General features: G+C 36.7%; 1 protein-coding gene across 5 annotated transcripts in view; it reads right to left on the bottom strand.

The window, feature by feature from the left end:
- Window positions 1-18,857, bottom strand: part of PTPRZ1 (protein tyrosine phosphatase receptor type Z1) — a 208,563-nt gene that overhangs the window by 38,704 nt on the left and 151,002 nt on the right. For 3 of the 5 annotated variants that reach the window (XM_086395874.1, XM_086395873.1, XM_086395875.1), the window contains 2 exons: window positions 10,917-14,496; window positions 6,028-6,172 (listed from right to left, as the gene is read on the bottom strand). In XM_086395874.1, coding sequence (XP_086252000.1) covers window positions 6,028-6,172; window positions 10,917-14,496 — 3,725 coding nt within the window. The remainder of the gene's footprint in view (window positions 1-6,027; window positions 6,173-10,916; window positions 14,497-18,857) is intronic. The other 2 variants (XM_086395877.1, XM_086395876.1) reach the window with 1 other exon arrangement.

Here is an 18,857-nt window from a genome sequence, read left to right on the forward strand (position 1 = left end):
GTTTGTAACTCCGTCTCCTGCTAATTATCACTCAGCCATGAAGAAAAAAGTGATGACTGTTTTAAACTTGTAGACATAGGTCCTATCAATCAATGTTAATCTGATTATTTAATTTACACCTTTTCATCACATTATTTGGAATTAAAAGCTAGAAATGTATAATTATTATTCCAGTTTTTGGATCCTTACACAAATATGAAACAATATTCATTATGCTGTACTCATCACAGAAACCCTGAAGAAAATCTGACTCCAATCTAAAAGATAATCTCTCCCCCAAATAGTAAAAAGAGGACACTAATTCCTAGATGGGTGACTTGCCCAAAGCTATATAATAAATGTTGGGCAGAACTGGAAAAGAGACCCAGATTTTATCACCTCTGATTTGTTCTGCCTTCCTGCTATGGCATGCTTTCTCTTAAGGTTTATACCAAACATAAGAGACCACTTTGAGTTAAGTAAATTAGGCAAAAGAGAGGATTTACCATACCATTTGTGATTATTTTTTCTCCTAAAGAATTAGGTTAGAGAAGTGTTTTAATATATAAACTGGAAAAACTTATAAGGACAATGTTACTATTAGTATTAAGAGTCTTGCTGGTATGTCATTAGATTTTTAAACCTTTCTACAGGCTATAGTTTGCACAAAGGTCTAAAATGTTTCCATATTGGTGAATGAAATCATGTTGCTCAGAAATGCAGCTACCCTTGGATGTGAATAATTCAGACAAACTGTGAAGAATGCACTGCCATTGTCATTTTGTAGTTTAGCAAATAGTACTCCTAGTGTATTTGTCTCACTGATGTAAAAAGTTACATTTGGGAGTGAATTAACTTCAAATGGCCGTGAGTTGGACAGTTATGTTAAATTTGTAAATGGATAAGTAAGAGTAACAAATTTTATCAGGACGTTTGATTATTAGATATAAAATATATACATAAAACTCTAAGAGTGTTCATATTTTAAACTAACACTCTGTACTCAAATTATATGTGTTATTTGTAAGGAGAACAGAAACATTTCATGGAGGAAGGTCAAATTAGTATTTTCCAACTTATAATTTCATCTTTTTTTATCCACATAAGTATGGATGGAATGGCCTACTAATAACAAAAGATATAAACCACTCCAGACTTGACTTTACCATGAAATCTCAAATCATATTAAATAAGGCACTGATTTTCAATTTTGTAGAAAATAAACTTGGAATATTAAGTAACAGATTAAAAAACTCATTCTAATTACTTCAACCTTTTAACTATAAACTATCTAACACTTTAACTGAAATTTATTCTAACACTATTTACTATGAAATAGAATATGATCTCATTTCCCACCCTATTTTATGTTTGTCTAACTTCAATTCCCATTAACTTCAAAAATTGACTTGGCAGGGAAAATCAGCTTAGATATAAAACAGTAATCTGAACAAACATGACATCAGTGTTGGTAAGAAGTCTGGCCAACAAGTCCCGTGGGGAGTAAGAAGAAAGCAATATGAATTCTTGGTGAGCAAACATTTATGCATTAGGTACTGTGCTGGTGGTACTCTGCTAAACATGAAATCTTCTGTCAAAAAAGGCACTGGTGATTACAGGAATCATTAAAGAAAGCAGTTTTGTTTGCATGATGTTATGGACACAACAGACTCCTAATCCATTCATGATAACAAAAGCATGATCTGTTTGCTATAGTCTGCAGTCTACTCTGTTCTTCAAAAGAAGTCAGATATGAAATATGGCTGCTCATGGAAACAGTCTACCTTAGTCAACCAATATACAACCACATGCAGCTAGATGATCCAACCCCACAGTCTCAGACACACACAGCTCATCCCTCCTTTCCAGCCTTCCTACCTGCGGGGACCCTGCCTGGCACACCCTTCTCCTTTAGTTCCTCTTTGTGAATCCTATCCAGCTCAAGCTCAACATTTCTCATTTATGCTGTCCATTCTGGCCCACCAAGCTCCTTTTTTCTCTGACTACTCTTAGCATTAAGAGATTTCAGCTACCAAAACCTGACAACGATGCCACAAAAAAAGAAAACTATAGGCCAATATCACCGATGAACATAGATGCAAAAATCCTTAACAAAATTCTAGCAATCAGAATCTAACAACACATTAAAAAGATCATACACTATGACCAAGTGGGCTTTATCCCAGGGATGCAAGAATTCTTCAATATCTGCAAATCAATCAATGTAATACACCACATTAACAAACTGAAAAATAAAAGCCATATGATCATCTCAATAGATGCAGAGAAAGTCTTTGACAAAATCCAACATCCATTTATGATAAAAACTCTCCAGAAAGCAGGAATAGAAGGAACATACCTCAACATAATAAAAGCTATACATGACAAACCCACACCAAACTTTATCCTCAATGGTGAAAAATTGAAAGCATTTCCCCTAAAGTCAGGAACAAGACATGGGTGCCCACTTACACCACTACTATTCAACATAGTTTTGGAAGTTTTGGCCACAGCAATCAGAGCAGAAAAAGAAATAAAAGGAATCCAAATTGGAAAAGAAGTAAAACTCTCACTGTTTGCAGATGACATGATCCTCTACTTAGAAAACCCTAAAGACTCCACCAGAAAATTACTAGAGCTAATCAATGAATACAGTAAAGTTGCAGGATATAAAATTGACACACAGAAATTCCTTGCATTCCTATACACTAATAATGAGAAAATAGAAAGAGAAATTAAGGAAACAATTCCATTCACCATTGCAACGAAAAGAATAAAATACTTAGGAATATATCTACCTAAAGAAACTAAAGACCTATATATAGAAAACTATAAAACACTGGTGAAAGAAATCAAAGAGGACACTGCTGCTGCTGCTGCTAAGTTGCTTCAGTCGTGTCCGACTCTGTGCAATCCCACAGATGGCAGCCCATCAGGCTCCCCCGTCCCTGGGATTCTCCAGGCAAGAACACTGGAGTGGGTTGCCATTTCCTTCTCCAATGCATGAAAGTGAAAAGTGAAAGTGAAGTCGCTCAGTCGTGCCAACTCTTAGCGACCCCATGGGCTGCAGCCCACCAGGCTCCTCCATCCATGGGATTTTCCAGGCAAGAGTACTGGAGTGGGGTGCCATTGCCTTCTCCAAAAGAGGACACTAATAGACGGAGAAATATACCGTGTTCATGGATTGGAAGAATCAGTATAGAGAAAATGAGTATACTACCCAAAGCAATCTATAGATTCAATGCAATCCCTATCAAGCTACCAACGGTATTTTTCACAGAGCTAGAACAAATAATTTCACAATTTGTATGGAAATACAAAAAACCTCGAATAGCCAAAGCAATCTTGAGAAAGAATGGAACTAGAGGAATCAACCTGCCTGACTTCAGCGATCAAGACAGTATGGTACTGGCACAAAGACAGAAATATAGATCAATGGAACAAAATAGAAAGCCCAGAGATAAATCCACGTACCTATGGACACCTTATCTTTGACAAAGGAGGCAAGAATATACAATGGAGAAAAGACAATCTCTTTAACAAGTGGTGCTGGGAAAACTGGTCAACCACTTGTAAAAGAATGAAACTAGAACACTTTCTAACACCATACACAAAAATAAACTCAAAATGGATTAAAGATCTAAATGATAGACTAGAAACAATAAAACTCCTAGAGGAGAACATAGGCAAAACACTCTCCGACATAAACCACAGCAGGATCCTCTATGACCTACCTCCCAGAATATTGGAAATAAAAGCAAAAATAAACAAAAAGGACCTAAGTAAAATTAAAAGCTTCTGCACAACAAAGGAAACTATAAGCAAGGTGAAAAGACAGCCTTCAGAATGGGAGAAAATAATAGCAAATGAAGCAACTGACAAAGAACTAATCTCAAAAATATACAAACAACTCCTGCAGCTCAATTCCAGAAAAATAAACGACCCAATCAAAAAATAGGCCAAAGAACTAAACAGACATTTCTCCAAATAAGACATACAGATGGCTAACAAACACATGAAAAGATGCTCAACATCACTCATTATCAGAGAAATGCAAATCAAAATCACAGTGAGGTACCATTTCATGCCAGTCAGAATGGCTGCTATCCACAAGTCTACAAGCAATAAATGCTGGAGAGGATGTGGAGAAAAGGGAGCCATCTTACACTGTTGGTGGGAATGCAAAATAGTTCAGCCACTATGGAGAACAGTGTGGAGATTCCTTAAAAAACTGGAAATAGAACTGCCATACGACCCAGCAATCCCACTTCTGGGCATACACACTGAGGAAACCAGAATTGAAAGAGACACATGTACCCCAATGTTCATCGCAGCACTGTTTATAATAGCCAGGACATGGAACCTAGATGTCCATCAGCAGATGAATGGATAAGAAAGCTGTGGTACACATACACAATGGAGTATTACTCAGCCATTAAAAAGAATACATTTGAATCAGTTCTAATGAGGTGGATGAAACTGGAGCCTATTATACAGAGTGAAGTAAGCCAGAAAGAAAAACACCAATACAGTATACTAATGCATATATATGGAATTTAGAAAGATGGTAATGATAACCCTGTATGTGAGACAGCAAAAGAGACACAGATGTATAGAACAGTCTTTTGGACTCTGTGGGAGAAGGAGAGGGCAGGATGATTTGGGAGAATGGCATTGAAACATGTATAATATCATATATGAAATGAATCGCCAGTCCAGGTTCTATGCATGATACAGGATGCTTGGGGCTGGTGCACTGGGATGACCCAGAGGGAGGGAGGTGGGAGGGGGGTTCAGGATGGGGAACACGTGTACACCCATGGTGGATTCATGTTGATGTATGGCAAAACCAACACAATATTTCAAGTAATTAGCCTCCAATTAAAATAAATAAATTTACATTAAAAGAAGAGAGATTTAAGCTGCCATGCATACACTTCTGTGTAATATTTTACACATTTTTCACTGAAAACTCTTTCTCTTCAATAAGCATAAACATCTTGACAGTGGTGACTCTCCATTCATTCCTTTTTTCATACGCTCCCACAGTATTTCACCCAATACTAAGCACATGGGAAACAGTCAATAAACATATTAAATATTTTTTAATAAACTGAGAAAAGATATTTTGGAATAACACAAAGAGTGGTGATGATAAACTTATAGACGGATGTTGCTAAACAAAAGGAAATGGAGTATAAATCTTCTGAACAAAACCCTCTTTTAAAACAAAAGGATAAAGTACTAAGTTATGCCCTTTCTTGGTTTAGATAGGTTTCCTTATATCATCATAAAGTCCTTGCTTTCCAACAGACACGGTTATAGCAGTTATACTGATTTGTATTACATCCCTAGTAAACATAAATTTGCACTGTGTTCCATTTGCTATAGGATCAGAAGTTTATGTCAGGTGCACTGTTCCTTGCCGTTTAAAAGTTTCAATAGGTTATTGATAAGAATGAAGCTATATCTCATCTTCAAGGCAAACAATAATGAATTTTAAAATCCCATTCCTGTTAATATAGTCATTTACTTTATCTTCAAATTGCATTCTATTTTAATGCTTGATTTGTACTTTTGTGTATGGGTTATCATTTTTTGTATTAGCATGCAGTTGATATGTATCTTGTACAAAATCCACTGCTATAAAAATATTTTTCACTATATCAAAAACGATGTTTTCCAAAATAATAACTTTTAAAGTTATAAAAGCTCAAGCATTTAACTGAGAACCTTAGATGCTATGGTAACATCAGAATGTTCATTAGATTAACATGAAGGTAAAACTGTCAAAATACTGTATTAAATATTAACTGAAGTCAAAGTTCCTCCATTTTACCTTTAATTGTTTGACAGAAGTGTGAAGAATAGTCAGATCTTTTATTATTATGTCTTTGGATTCACAAATCTTCTTACTCAGAGTTACCTGGATAAATTAGTGGTAGCTCTCAAGTACAGTGAATTTTGAGTATGTTTTGCAGAACATTCAGGTAAAACAAAAGTAAAATCTGAGCTCTATGAAATACACATCCAAAACATTTAACTTACCTCCAGTAGATGAGAATACCCACAAGAACCACTAGACAGATAAAAGTCAGGGCCGACACGATCACAAGGGGTATAACTGCCTTCTTCTCGGATTCCAGCCCCTCAGCTAGACCAATACGAGACTCATGGCTACTATTACTGGCCTCTGTAGTCGGAGAAAATTGAGAAAGTTGATATTTAAGCTTGAGGAAAAAGCACAACATTTTTCAACCGAATAACTGCAATCTTCTTGCTGTTGCTTACCTTTAAAATTTCTCTGACCCAAAGCTTAAAAGTAAGGCAGTTACAAAATAAATGAGTCATAGGTGTGAAATATACTGTGTGGGGAATTTAGTCAATAATTATGCAATATCTTTATGGTAATAGACTTATTGTGGTGATCAATTTGAAATGTTCAGAGGTATCGAATCACTATGCTGTGCAGCAAGGACTAACCTGGTGTTACAGATCAATTACACTTCACAAACAAACAAGCTCATAGAAAAAGAGAAAAAAAGGAAGGCAGGCTATCAGAGCTCAGGAACTATAATATCCAGCAAAGACTGGTAACCAGGAAGCAAAATATTGCCTTGAAAAGCTTGTGAAAGGAAACTAAAGTATTAAAATAAAAACTATTCAGTTTTTTAATAAAAATGATCCAGAAAAACAATGCTACTTACTGAATCACCATATATAATCTTGATTTCCCAAAATGAATTGTAGTGGAAATATTTTTCATCCCACAGTTAGGTAAATAATTAGGAGCAATTAATAATTTAATAAAGAGAGACTCTTAGGATAACTCTTCTTACATTAAGATAACCCTTCAATCCAGCAAACTATTTAAAATTTAGACATTTTGAATTCCCTTATTGCCAACTGTTTTTTTCTATCAAAAATAAAAATACTTTTGCATGTGAATTGAAGGAATGCACAGATCTAAGGCATTCTTTTTAAATACACAAGTGTAAATTATGAAAAAGTCTAAATTCTGTCCTTGGGTTATTTTAGAAGATAGCAAATAACTATTTTTTTGTGACAAATCAGGTACATTTTTGTTCTAGAACTTTAAAATCACTGCAAACAAAGCTATCTTTCTAAGTTGTTAAAAAACGTTTTAGAACTTCAGAGTGTCAGTGACCAGTCACAATTCCTCCCTTCTACTTTGAGGTATGTGCAGTGGGAAACCAAGATGATTGTACATCAGAACCCTAACAGGATGCTACAACAAGCTGACACCGCTACAAACTAACAGTCCTTATCCTGTCCACCTGTAGGATCTCTGGAGTAATTAAGTTTAAATTCCTCATCAGAGTCTACCTTGCTTCCAACATATATGGTACATCTGGTATAAAAGTACCTTGGTATACTAAGTACCATACTCTTAGTGATAGACAATGGGCATTAATTTAATTGAAAATACTATCAATTTAATGGAAAATATCTGAGGATAAATTTGACAGTCACAGATTCATAAATAGAGCACTGAAATATGTCTAACTGGAGAGAACTTGAGAGTTAAAACGATAGACTCCTTCTGTAAAGACAGGTGATGCAGAAAGGGTCAAGAATTTAATCCACATATAGGAAATGCATCAAAGGATTATAAGTGGCAACCAAATATTCCAAGATGTGTATTTTTATAATTACAGAAGCATTTGTGAGAAAAAAATGGAATTCAAAGTTGTGACTGGAAATAATGAAACTGTTTAAAAAGTGGGAATATTGTAAGTCAGTTGATCCTTGAGCTGTAGTTAATATTCTTATGAGAGAAGGCTAAACTTCACCTTCTATTACATTAACCATACACTCTGGTCATTACCTACTGTGGGGAGACTTATTCAGAAGCCTAAGTTTGAATGCACTGGTATTGCTTTATGAAATTTAGGAAAGCATTTTGTTTCATACACAATTGTCTTCCCATTTTTTTCCTATTGTTACAATAGAAATAGTTTGTGGTTAATAAAGGAAATAATCCACTTAGCAAAGTCTCTGGTACCTAGAAATTACAAAGGAAGGTTAGTATTATTATCTATTTCAGTCATTCTTGAAGTAGGTCCCCCAGAATAGTGGCATCGGCATCACCTGAAACTTGTTAGAAATGTATATTTAGGGCCCTTCTTCAACCATCCCAAATCTACTGAAAAAGAGACTCTGTAGGTAAAACTCAGCAATCGATGTTTTAACAAACCCTCTGGGTGATTCTGATCCACATTAAAGTTTAAGAACCAATGATGTACATTAACTTACATACAAAGTGAGTTTATATAATTTCACTAGTCTTCAACGACCACAAATATTCATTGCAGTAGGCACATAGCTATATGTGTGTATATATATGTATTTAGATGTGTACATATCTCATTTATATAGATGTATGTACATACATATATATGAGATATGTCTGATCAAATATGTGATACATATGTCAGATATATAACACATGAAATATGTAACAAATCACAATATATATATATGTCATGCATACTATATACATGCATTATACACACACATGCACACACTCAGAATCTTGTATGTAGACTTTACTCATAAGTTCTCTGGGATGTCTGATTTTAAAACAAACCTTTTAATTAGGGAATTGGAATGATAAAGCCAAGATAATTACATATAATGAAACCTAAATATTTTATATGAGCTACCACATGAAAGTAAAAACAATCAACTGGCTGCTTTGTATACTATAATGAAGAGCAACTAGTTATACTGCTTTTTATATTCATTAGTTGACACTAAAATATGTTTGGATATGGCTCCATAGTATATATGAGTTACCTAAATAATAAGGCAAGAATGTGCTAATGATTAGGAAATAAATAAGAATAATATTGGTTTACAAATTAAGCATTATTTATATTTATATATATTCTACTGTTCTCAATCATGAAAATGTAGTCTCTAAGAGACAGACACCAATGACACATGTTTCCAGTCTTAGTTTTTTTTATTAACTTCCTGTGTGACCTTGATCAAGCAGTCTAGTATCTTTAGGACTCAGTCTATGCATTCATAAGTTGCAGGTACTAATATCTGTCTTATCTATATTATTTTGAGGAGCATGTCTTATAAATTATTCTACATTCTAAAAAATAGGTAATAAAATGGTAAGTTTCAGAATTAGTCTATATGCATTTGATAGAGAGGCATTTTCAATTATTGGATAAGACAAACTACATATGATTTTTTAGATATGTTTTAAAAACAGGCAAGAATTTTCCCCTATATGATCTTATTTATGTCATCAATTACATTACTTGATGCTGTTAGATGTTATATTCATATTGTTTTCTCCTCATCAGTAGGAAAACATCCTCAAATTAAATAAATCTAATTAGTGCATTGAAGAGAAAATACAGTAATTTTAGTCAGTAATTTCAGGTTTGACATTTTATAGTATATAGTCTTTTCATAACAGATAATCTAGCAATAACATATAGATGATGTCACTATAAAATAAGATAGAAAAATGGATGCATTCCTGATGTTTTCTTTTTAAATCAATCTAATAAAAATTAAAAAACCAAAAGAACTATAATTGAAGCCGGATAACAATTCATATATAAGGCAATACTAATGAATATGGTGACCCATGTATTATACTTATTTTCACATAACAGAGTTTAAGTGTTGAAAACTGGAATGCAATGCTAAGTAGGTATCAAATCAGAATGTAAAGAAACTTCTCTATCAAAATGTACACGCTTTTAATTGCTGCTGCACTGAAGGAAAAGTACATAACTCATTCAAGGAAAGGAAATAACAAAGAGGAAAACTATCCTAATAAGACTGGTATCTATGTTCTGGATTTTAAATACCTACTTTTACAAAATAATAGTGCAAGATGTTACTTTATTTTTTGACTCACTGTTGAGATTTAAATATTTTTCATTGTTTATTTAAAAAGATGCCTTAAAATATAGTAAAAGCAAATTATAAAACTTAAGATCAAGGCAATGAAATTATCTAGTATTTCATATTCTTAATGGCACTGAATTTCCCCTTTCTGCACCGCCCCCCGCCACCCCCCGGCATCTAAAGCAAACATCTGTATTATATATACTGCAAGCAATCTGCTGGAAGAAACATCTGGCTATAAATTAGTTTGCATAAAATACATTAACAAATGAAATGCATTTCTACAGAAAATGTTCTTGTGTTGTACACCTTGTCATACAATACCTATACATATTATGCATATTAATGGCCATTATCTAACTTCTTAGAAAGGTATGTAACAACAAGTATAAAGTAGAAGGTATTTTGTTAGTTCACACTGCCCTCTTTAGGCAATGTTAAGGTAATCAAAGAGACATTCTTTAAAAATTAAATCTTAAAAAAATATCTTACCATTAAACTTTCAAAACATAGCAATAGAACTTTTTTCTAAAGTCCCCAATCTGATGTGGATGTCCAAAATATCTAATTGCTTTCCACTGAGTGGGTCAGAGAGAGACACATATGTCGTATTATATCAGAGTTTGTAATTCGATATTTAGTTGGCAATGTAATTTAGAATACGCATAAATATGAAAACTAAAATCATCCAAAATACACTCCAATCTATTATTTAAAAAGCAGTGTACTAAAAATGTATTATATACACATAATTGCTCTCACATATAACAGGCATCTTGTGGAATATGAAAGAATTGACAATAGAAATCATCTTATCTGTTTTGGAGAGAGTTAATCTAAGGATAAAAACACATTCAGTATTTCTTTGAAATAATGAAAAAAATCAAATTTTAAAACCTGTAAATTGATTTATAAATATCCTGACTTTTAAAAACGATGGCCATTTTACCAAATACCTCTTTCCAAGATTTTTCTTTTTTTTTTTTTGAGGCAGAAAGCCATCACACCTCAATCTATCCTTTGGATTCGTAACTAACCTGCCTCTGAAATGTTGAACACTTCTGAATGCCCGCTAGTAATAGTCGGTGTTGAGGACTGTGGGGATCCAGGAGTTATTTCTGAGTCACCTGTTTCCAGTACCCCATCACCATCTTTTTCATTAATATCAGGAAAACTGAAATCTGTGGAAGTCTCATTATCATTAAGGCTATCTGAGGCACCTTGCCCTGATCCACTCTCTTCATCACTGGTAAGAACTGCCCAAGCGTTAGATTCTGGACTGAAAGGAAGCAGGGTACTGTGAGTCTGAACATCATTTTCCTGTTTTCCATCATTGCGCTTCTGGGGTGGCACATTTGTTGGTGGTGATTTATCAGGACTTCTGTCCATATCAGTCTGATCGTCTGATATGACACCTGTGATTCTATTTCCTTCTTCAGAATTCTGAGATAGTGCATATGAGATTGGGTTATTCTGATCCACAGAACTGTTCTGCTGGGTGTCTGATTCATTCATCACCTTTTCCTGTGATTCTCTATAGGAGAAGCATGACATACACCTATTGATGGATAAGCCATCCTTATCTCTGTCATCATAATCATCATCACCGTAATCATCAATATCACCATTGTCACCACCACCCACCAAATTGGCATCAGATCGGGCACTTTGAATTGGCTCAGAAGTTGTTCTGGAAGGAAACAGCAACTTGGTTGTGGTTACAGAACCATCCTTGTTGGGAGAAATGGCTGAAATGGAAACATACACATTTCCTAAAGGGACAGAAGGATCAGCAGTTACAACTGGATCAGAAACAACTGTAGGAATACCAGCCAATACCTCATCGGTGACAGGGCCCTTGGTGGAGGTGAAGACTTCATCAGAATAAACAAGCTTATTTATAAGCGTATCTGGTGGTGCAACTGATAAAACAGGAGTAGCAAATGCATGCCTTCCTTCTGGAGGAAAGGCCTGGTTAAGCTCCAAATTGGCAGTTTGGAACAACTCATCATTACTGTACAATGAAGGTACTGTTTGGTGGGAACTTTCGCTTTTATGCAAAAGTGGTTCAGAATATTTCTCACTTGCATAAGAAATGGTTAAAACTTGAAGTGAAGCAACATGCGTATTAGGAGTAGATGATACATCAGAGATTGGTACAGATGGAGAGTGCAGCGTATTTTCCCTTGAAGCGGCACTGGATGCCATGAGATGTGGTACTGTAGAACTAATGTGATCGACCTTGGGGGTTTCAACCACTATTGGGTCACTAGGCACAGCTGGCAGAGCAGTTTTAAGCAACAAGTCAACACCAGAAGCCTGAAAGGAAGGTTGCAGCAATACTTCAGTACTAAAAGAAGCTGAGGGCTCATAAACTAAGAGCTGAGTTGAAGGAGATAACATTTCACTAGAAGTAGGGTCAGAGGATGCTGGCTCTGAGTGTGCACTAAGCGCAGGTTTAAGTGAAGTGTCACCAAATGCTTGAGATACAGCGTGTGAAGACTGAACTGGAAAGTTATTTTCTGGAATTTGACTAATCTCATGATCATAAACCTTAGTGGCAGTAAAAGCAAGAAGCTCTGGGAGGATGCCCTCTGGGCTAGAAGTGGAGGCAGAGGATTCTTGTAAAGAGGCATTCAATGTATTTACACGATCATATGGGTCAGGCATGACTGTGCTTTCAGAGGGGTAAACCAGGTCACTGAAAGAAGAAATGTGCCGTTCTGTCTCCTCTCCGTGTATTCTGTCACTTTTAGAAAGTAGCTTGTTATCGTCACCAGACATAGAGGTTGGATATGTAAATTCAGCTACAGAAACGGGTGAAGATATGTTAAGGGCTGTCAGACCGTCTGTGTCAGGCACAAAAAATTCACTATCAGAGGAGGCTCCAGACCACTCCCCATCACCAGAGAGCCCCTGAGTGGGCTGCAGCAACAATGCGCTTGGGGTTACTAAGGGAGACTCGGGCATCGGTAGGTGGTGACTAGGACTGCTAGATAAGGAACCCTGAACAGAATCACGCCCAGGTACCGCAGAACTGTCAGAAACCCTGAAGAGGTGTTGGGAGCCCTCCTCATTAGTTAAGGCATAAGAAGGTTCAGGCCCTGAAGAACGTGCATGCATCATGACATCACTGCTGGATGCTTCAGCTGGAGAAAACACAAGCGTTTGATAAAGAACAGCAGGCTTGCTAGCACCAAATTCCAAGGTCTCCGAAGCAGCACGCGTGGTGATCTGATGCGACACGGCATCAGAATACGGAGCAAGGCTGGGCTCTAACAGCAAATCACCCCCAGCCACCGGCAGAGAAACATGCAGGGACCCCTGATCGCTCTCAAGAGCTGCAGTAACTTGCGGAAGGATCTGAGAGATCGTATACACACGGTGAAGCAATTCACTACTGGAGGAAGCGGAGGAAAATGGGAGCAAAGGCGCACCATCATAGGAAGACAGGATGGATTCGACTGACACACCGACACTGGGAAATACAGGTGTAGCATGCAAGGCCCGATCACTACTTGAAGCAGCAGGGGTAGTGTTGAGGGTCTGGTTGTCAAGCAACAAGGGGGTGACTAGAGGAAAGACTTCACTACTGTAGGAAGGTTGGAGAGATGCCTCACCATTGTACACTGGTTGAGTTGTCTGCGCGTGTACCACGTTGACGGTGGGGACCGAATGGTGTTGTCCGGAGGACGGAGTAAAAGCGTGAGGTGTCACCTCAGTGGGAAAGTACGCAAAGGTAGAATACTGTGGCATTCGCACATCTGAGACCGAGGGACCCTGTGACAGCAGTGGGCCTGGAGGAGAGGATTCTGTTGTCTTCTCAGATTCGTCACTATCCACGTCGGTGTAATTAGTCTGGAGAAGGCTCTCTCTACCTGACCCGACATCGGGCAGTGTCGTCACGTCTGTCGTACTAGGAAACCACACATTTCCATCAACGGAAGGATCCTTGAGAGATTCTTCCGAACCTGAGGAGGCTGAATCTTCTGAAGCATTTCTCGCAGATTCTGGGATAAAGACATCGTATGTGACGACCTCTGGGTTTTCTGAAGGAAATACACCGCCATGGGGTGTGTTCTCAGAGACGAATGGCACAGCGGAAGTTGCGGGACTGGAGCCGGAAGAATCATCGGCTCCTGGATCGAGCTTGAAACTGGTCAATAAACTCTCTTCCTCACTGATATCAGTAGATACCTCTTGCGATTCCGTCGTAGAAACTGTATCTGAATATTCCACCGTCCCGGACAAGTTCATCTGTGGAAATCGGAGAATGGTTTTAGAGTCGTCACTTGAAGAGGCTGAAGTGCCTGCCAGAGTGAGAGGGGGAGGCTGGGTCACAGTCTGTGAAGTCGAAGGAACGTCTTTTTCTGGGTCTAATTCAGTGACCGGCTGGGAAGTGGAATCTAAAGATATGTTGGGAATATCACTCTTTCCAGAGAACTCGCTTCCTCTTGCTGGGGAGCGGTTAGTCTTAGCCTCGTTGTATTTGGTCCCCACTCGGTTGTAATTTGTTGTGGTAGGAATCTGAGGTTCCTTTCTCCTAATCTGGTTTGTGGCACCGTCTCTACCAGGATTCACAGCAGTGTCTCCTTCCATGTCCTTTCCCTCTTCTTCCTTTGAAAAGCAAGTAAGATTTAATGGGATATAAGGAAATTAGAGAAAAGTGATTTTTTTTTTTTTTTTTTTTAGTTCTACCAGTGTATTGCTACCAACCCATCTCCCTCCACCCTTCTCATGCACGCGTGCTCAGTCATGTAACCCCATGGACTGCAGCCCTCCAGGCTCCTCTGTCCATGGACTTTTCCAGACAAGAATATTGGAGTGGGTTGCCATTTCCTTTTCCATGAAATCTTAATAATATCTTAAACTGCATTATACTGTGATTCTTCACTCGTGGGATTTTGGAAACTTCTCATAAAGCACCACCCCTCTAGAAGACACGCCTCTATCTTGTAACCAGTATTATCCACACTTGAGGGACAGTAATTCAACTCAACGAAAATATCTTATGGCTGCTTCTTAAAATTTTACTTTATGGAAGTAATTAATAGATATCACAGCTTTGAAAAGGAGACACAGTGTAGTGGTATTTACTTACTGAGAGTGTTATTTAACATGGCATTTATTTTCTTGTGTTTATATTTCTCTGTTTAGTTCATCTGGCCACAAGCTAAATAATAATTAGCTTCTTGTAAAATGGCAATAAAACAACTTATTTCAAAGATCAAAGTAGTTGTATATTCAGACTATTTGTATGTATTCAGAATACATCACAATTTTAAAGCTATCCTAACAGGAAAGTTTAAGACTGGAAGAGGTTTTTGGCTTTGTTCGTTTTTGTTTTAAATACTTTTCCCTAGGAGTTCATCTTAAACCTAGGCAGACATTTTTAACGACTGGTCAAAATATGGGCCTAGTTCTAGTCATTTAATTTTGTGTTTCCTTTAGAAATACCACTCAGGTGACTCATGAGCACTTAGTTACTATGATGGCCCAGGAGTGATCTGGCTAGAGGTTAACCAAAATCCATGGTCTCTTTTTATTTAAACTGTATATATTATAATATGTCTAAATCATATGTTTAAAACATTGAATTGCCAAACATATTAAGATATGATATTTTTTGTTCACTTGGGACATGAATTTGTCAGTTTCGTAGCACTGTCATCTATTAGATCTTTTAAGGTCACGCTCCTTGAAAAAAAGAAAAAAATGACCAAGTACAAATTGGTCAGTGAGAACCTGACCAATATCAGTAGAAAGAATCTGAATCTTAAGCCATGTGTGCTCATGAGCTTTTGTCTCAGACACACAGAAAGCTACATGTATGAAACAGAAGATTTCAAGCTTAATGACTGCATTGTTATCTACAGCTTAATTATTCAGTTGGTTTAAAGTGGTTTTTTAATCTTAAGGCATATGCGACAATCCTGAGAAGTGAGTCAGCCTTAATGCTCTGGATTGTATTAATGCTAAAATGGATATTCTCTTAGATTCTCCAGATCCATTTCCTCCCTAGTAGTATTCCTTGATAAAATTTTGCATTCTGATTGATGCCATGTTCACAAGGACAACTAGAAGATTTTACCACATAACTTCCTGAATAAATATTCTTCTCATCTTCAAGCCCCAAAACTTCATGCAAAAGGAAGTAAGAACAGTTTGCCTCGGCTCACTCTTGGTGGAAAACACTCTTCTTTCCTTAGAAGTTCTTACAAACATTTGCTTTATAATTTGATACAGTTTTGGTGAAGATCAGTGTTAACCTTAGCAATATGTAGTTTCTGAATTCTTTCTCACTTTTCTAAATCTGGATACTTGCCAGTTTTCTGGTATCACACCACACTCTTACCCTCTACCAAGACATTTAAACTTTGCTCTATTTGCTCTATTAAAATTTGCTCTGCTCTATTCAAACCTCCATTTTCTTCTCTCCTCATTCTCAGCAGATGGTTTTCCTGATTACAGAGGCAGTAGAAGCCACCAGACAAAAACTCAACTCTTACTAGCATTAAAACATCAAAACCCACCAGGACCAACCAAATCGACCTCCGCTCTTCTCATCCTGTTGTAACAGAGTTGTTGTTCTACTTCCTTTCTAATTTCTGCATTTGTGTTCAAATCCATTCTCTATCATCCTCTCAGGAATTAAACACAACTATTTCCCTCCACTTTGTATTTTCAATTTTGCTTTCTTAAATGGATCACTCTTACCAGCTAAAACCCAGATCACTCCTATTTAAAACGAGCATAATGGAAAATCTCCTATTCAACGCCTAGTATTCATTTTACCTCTCCCCTTTTCTTCACAGTAAAGTTCCCAAAACACATGTCATCTATCTTCTCTATATCCTCTGACAATTTCTTTTCTTTAGAACTTTTATTTTTTGGTAAGTTTTTTTTTTTTTTTTTGCTTCATTGTGCAGCATGTGGGATCTTAGTTCCCTGGCCAGGAATTGAATCCATGCCCCCTGCATTGGAAGCGCGAAGTCTCAACCACTGGACGACCAGAGACTAGAAGTCCCTGATCTGACAATTTCTTTCAAATTCCACATACCATTGCTTCTCTTCCTCTTTGCTTATTATCCCACACAAACCTCCTTTATCATCCTCCTACTATAAGCTATGTAGACTTCTATAACATTGTTCTTAAAACATAATGCCAATCACCCTTTATTCTGTTACATTTTTGGGGAATAAAAACTATACACACACGAAACACAAATTTCTCTTTCATCACTGTGAGATTCTTAGAATCTGAAGAAGGTGATGGACCTTTCATTAATCCAGCCAACTAAGTCTTATACATTTCTATGGGGTCATACTGTCTCATGTCAACGTTTCAAGAAGAACATAAGATTCATGTTCTATGATTACTTTATATATATATATGAAAAAACAAATATTTTAATGGACACTGTTTCCCAAGATTAAGTTATTGTGAATCTTTCCTCCTCTATGGTTTTGATATGGATCACACCTGTTATCCTTTATGATATCTATTAAAATTTTTTATTGAAAAGCCTTGATTGTGCTGGAGATAGTTTGTCTTTCAAAGTCAGGCATTCCTATTGGAAGAAAACTTGAGGAACATTCCCGAAACTATTCATTTCCACGTTGTTGTTGTTGTTTACTTGCTCAGTCATGTCTGACTCTTTTGCGAAACCATGGACTGTAACCTGCCAGGCTCCTCTGTCTATGGGATTGCCCAGGCAAGAATACTGGAGTGGGTTGCCATTTCCCTCTCCAGGGCATCTTCCCAACCCAGGGATTGAACCTGCATCTCTTGCATTGGAAGGCATATTCTTTACCACTGAGCCACCAGGGAAACCCATATTCAGGCTTAAAACCATTACTGATACATTCCAGGTGTTTGCCAACTTCTATCATTCATTCCTGCATGAATCAATGAAGGTGAATAGTGTTATGAACTGTGTTTGTGTCCCCTCTAAATTCACATGCTGAAACCCTACCCTTTCAAAGTGACAGTCTTAGGAATTGGGGCCTTTGGGAGTCAGTACTAAATGAGGCCATAGGTGGAAGCCTCATGAATGGGATTCATGCCTTTATATTGAGTCATGAAAGGTTGCTTCTTCTGTTCTTCTCCACCATGTGAGGACACAAGTATGCAGTCTACAACTGGAAGGGTGTTTGACACACATCACACACACACACAGATATGCTTAGCTGAATTCTATTGTGAACTCTTGGTGAAATGTGGACTGCTCATTTTGCTAAAATAGTCCTTTGTAAGAGAGAATTGCCATAAGATAAAAAATCACTGAGATAACGGTTCATGTGAAAACACAACCTAACCACTATTTACAGCTAGACAAGAATATTCGTTTTCACAAGTTATCAGCTCATACACATATATGCACTAATGGACACATTCCTACTACCATTAACAATAGAAAACCTGGATTTAACATATTATCTCAGTTCTGGTGAATAGCATATTTGGGCTTAGGATGAAATATAAGATACAAACAGTCATTTTCTCTCTATTTCAAAACTTACGACAATGTTAAAATTTATAAATATCCTTAAAGGCCCATTTACTTCAAGGACCTTGTGCTGGCAACAGACTTTATAATATGCATAGTCCAAACAAAAATAATCAAATTAAATGGGCAAAAGAATATATACACTTTATATTCTGGTTCACATTTATTATCAATCTATCAATCACTGGTTAAGTTAGTCAAAAATAAGCTGTAGCGACATTATGAATTGCTTAAATATTACTTTAGTTTGTTAGAAACATTTAGAAAATGAAAAAGTTCCAATTTGCAACTACAGTTCATAGCTATCATTATTTTTAAAGTCCATCATTTTTCTAATTATCAACAAACCTTTCCTATCTCTTTTTAAAAACTATACCAATTAAAGTGTCTTCCAACTTCTTCATAAAACTCATGTTATTAATTATACATTAATCTACAAAGCTCAGCAACTAGTGCTACAAACAATGA

The sequence above is a fragment of the Bos grunniens genome, chromosome 4 (genome assembly GCF_055505025.1).
Source record: "Bos grunniens cultivar Pamir isolate PY7600 chromosome 4, Bosgru_T2T1.0, whole genome shotgun sequence".
Taxonomy (NCBI): domain Eukaryota; kingdom Metazoa; phylum Chordata; class Mammalia; order Artiodactyla; family Bovidae; genus Bos; species Bos grunniens.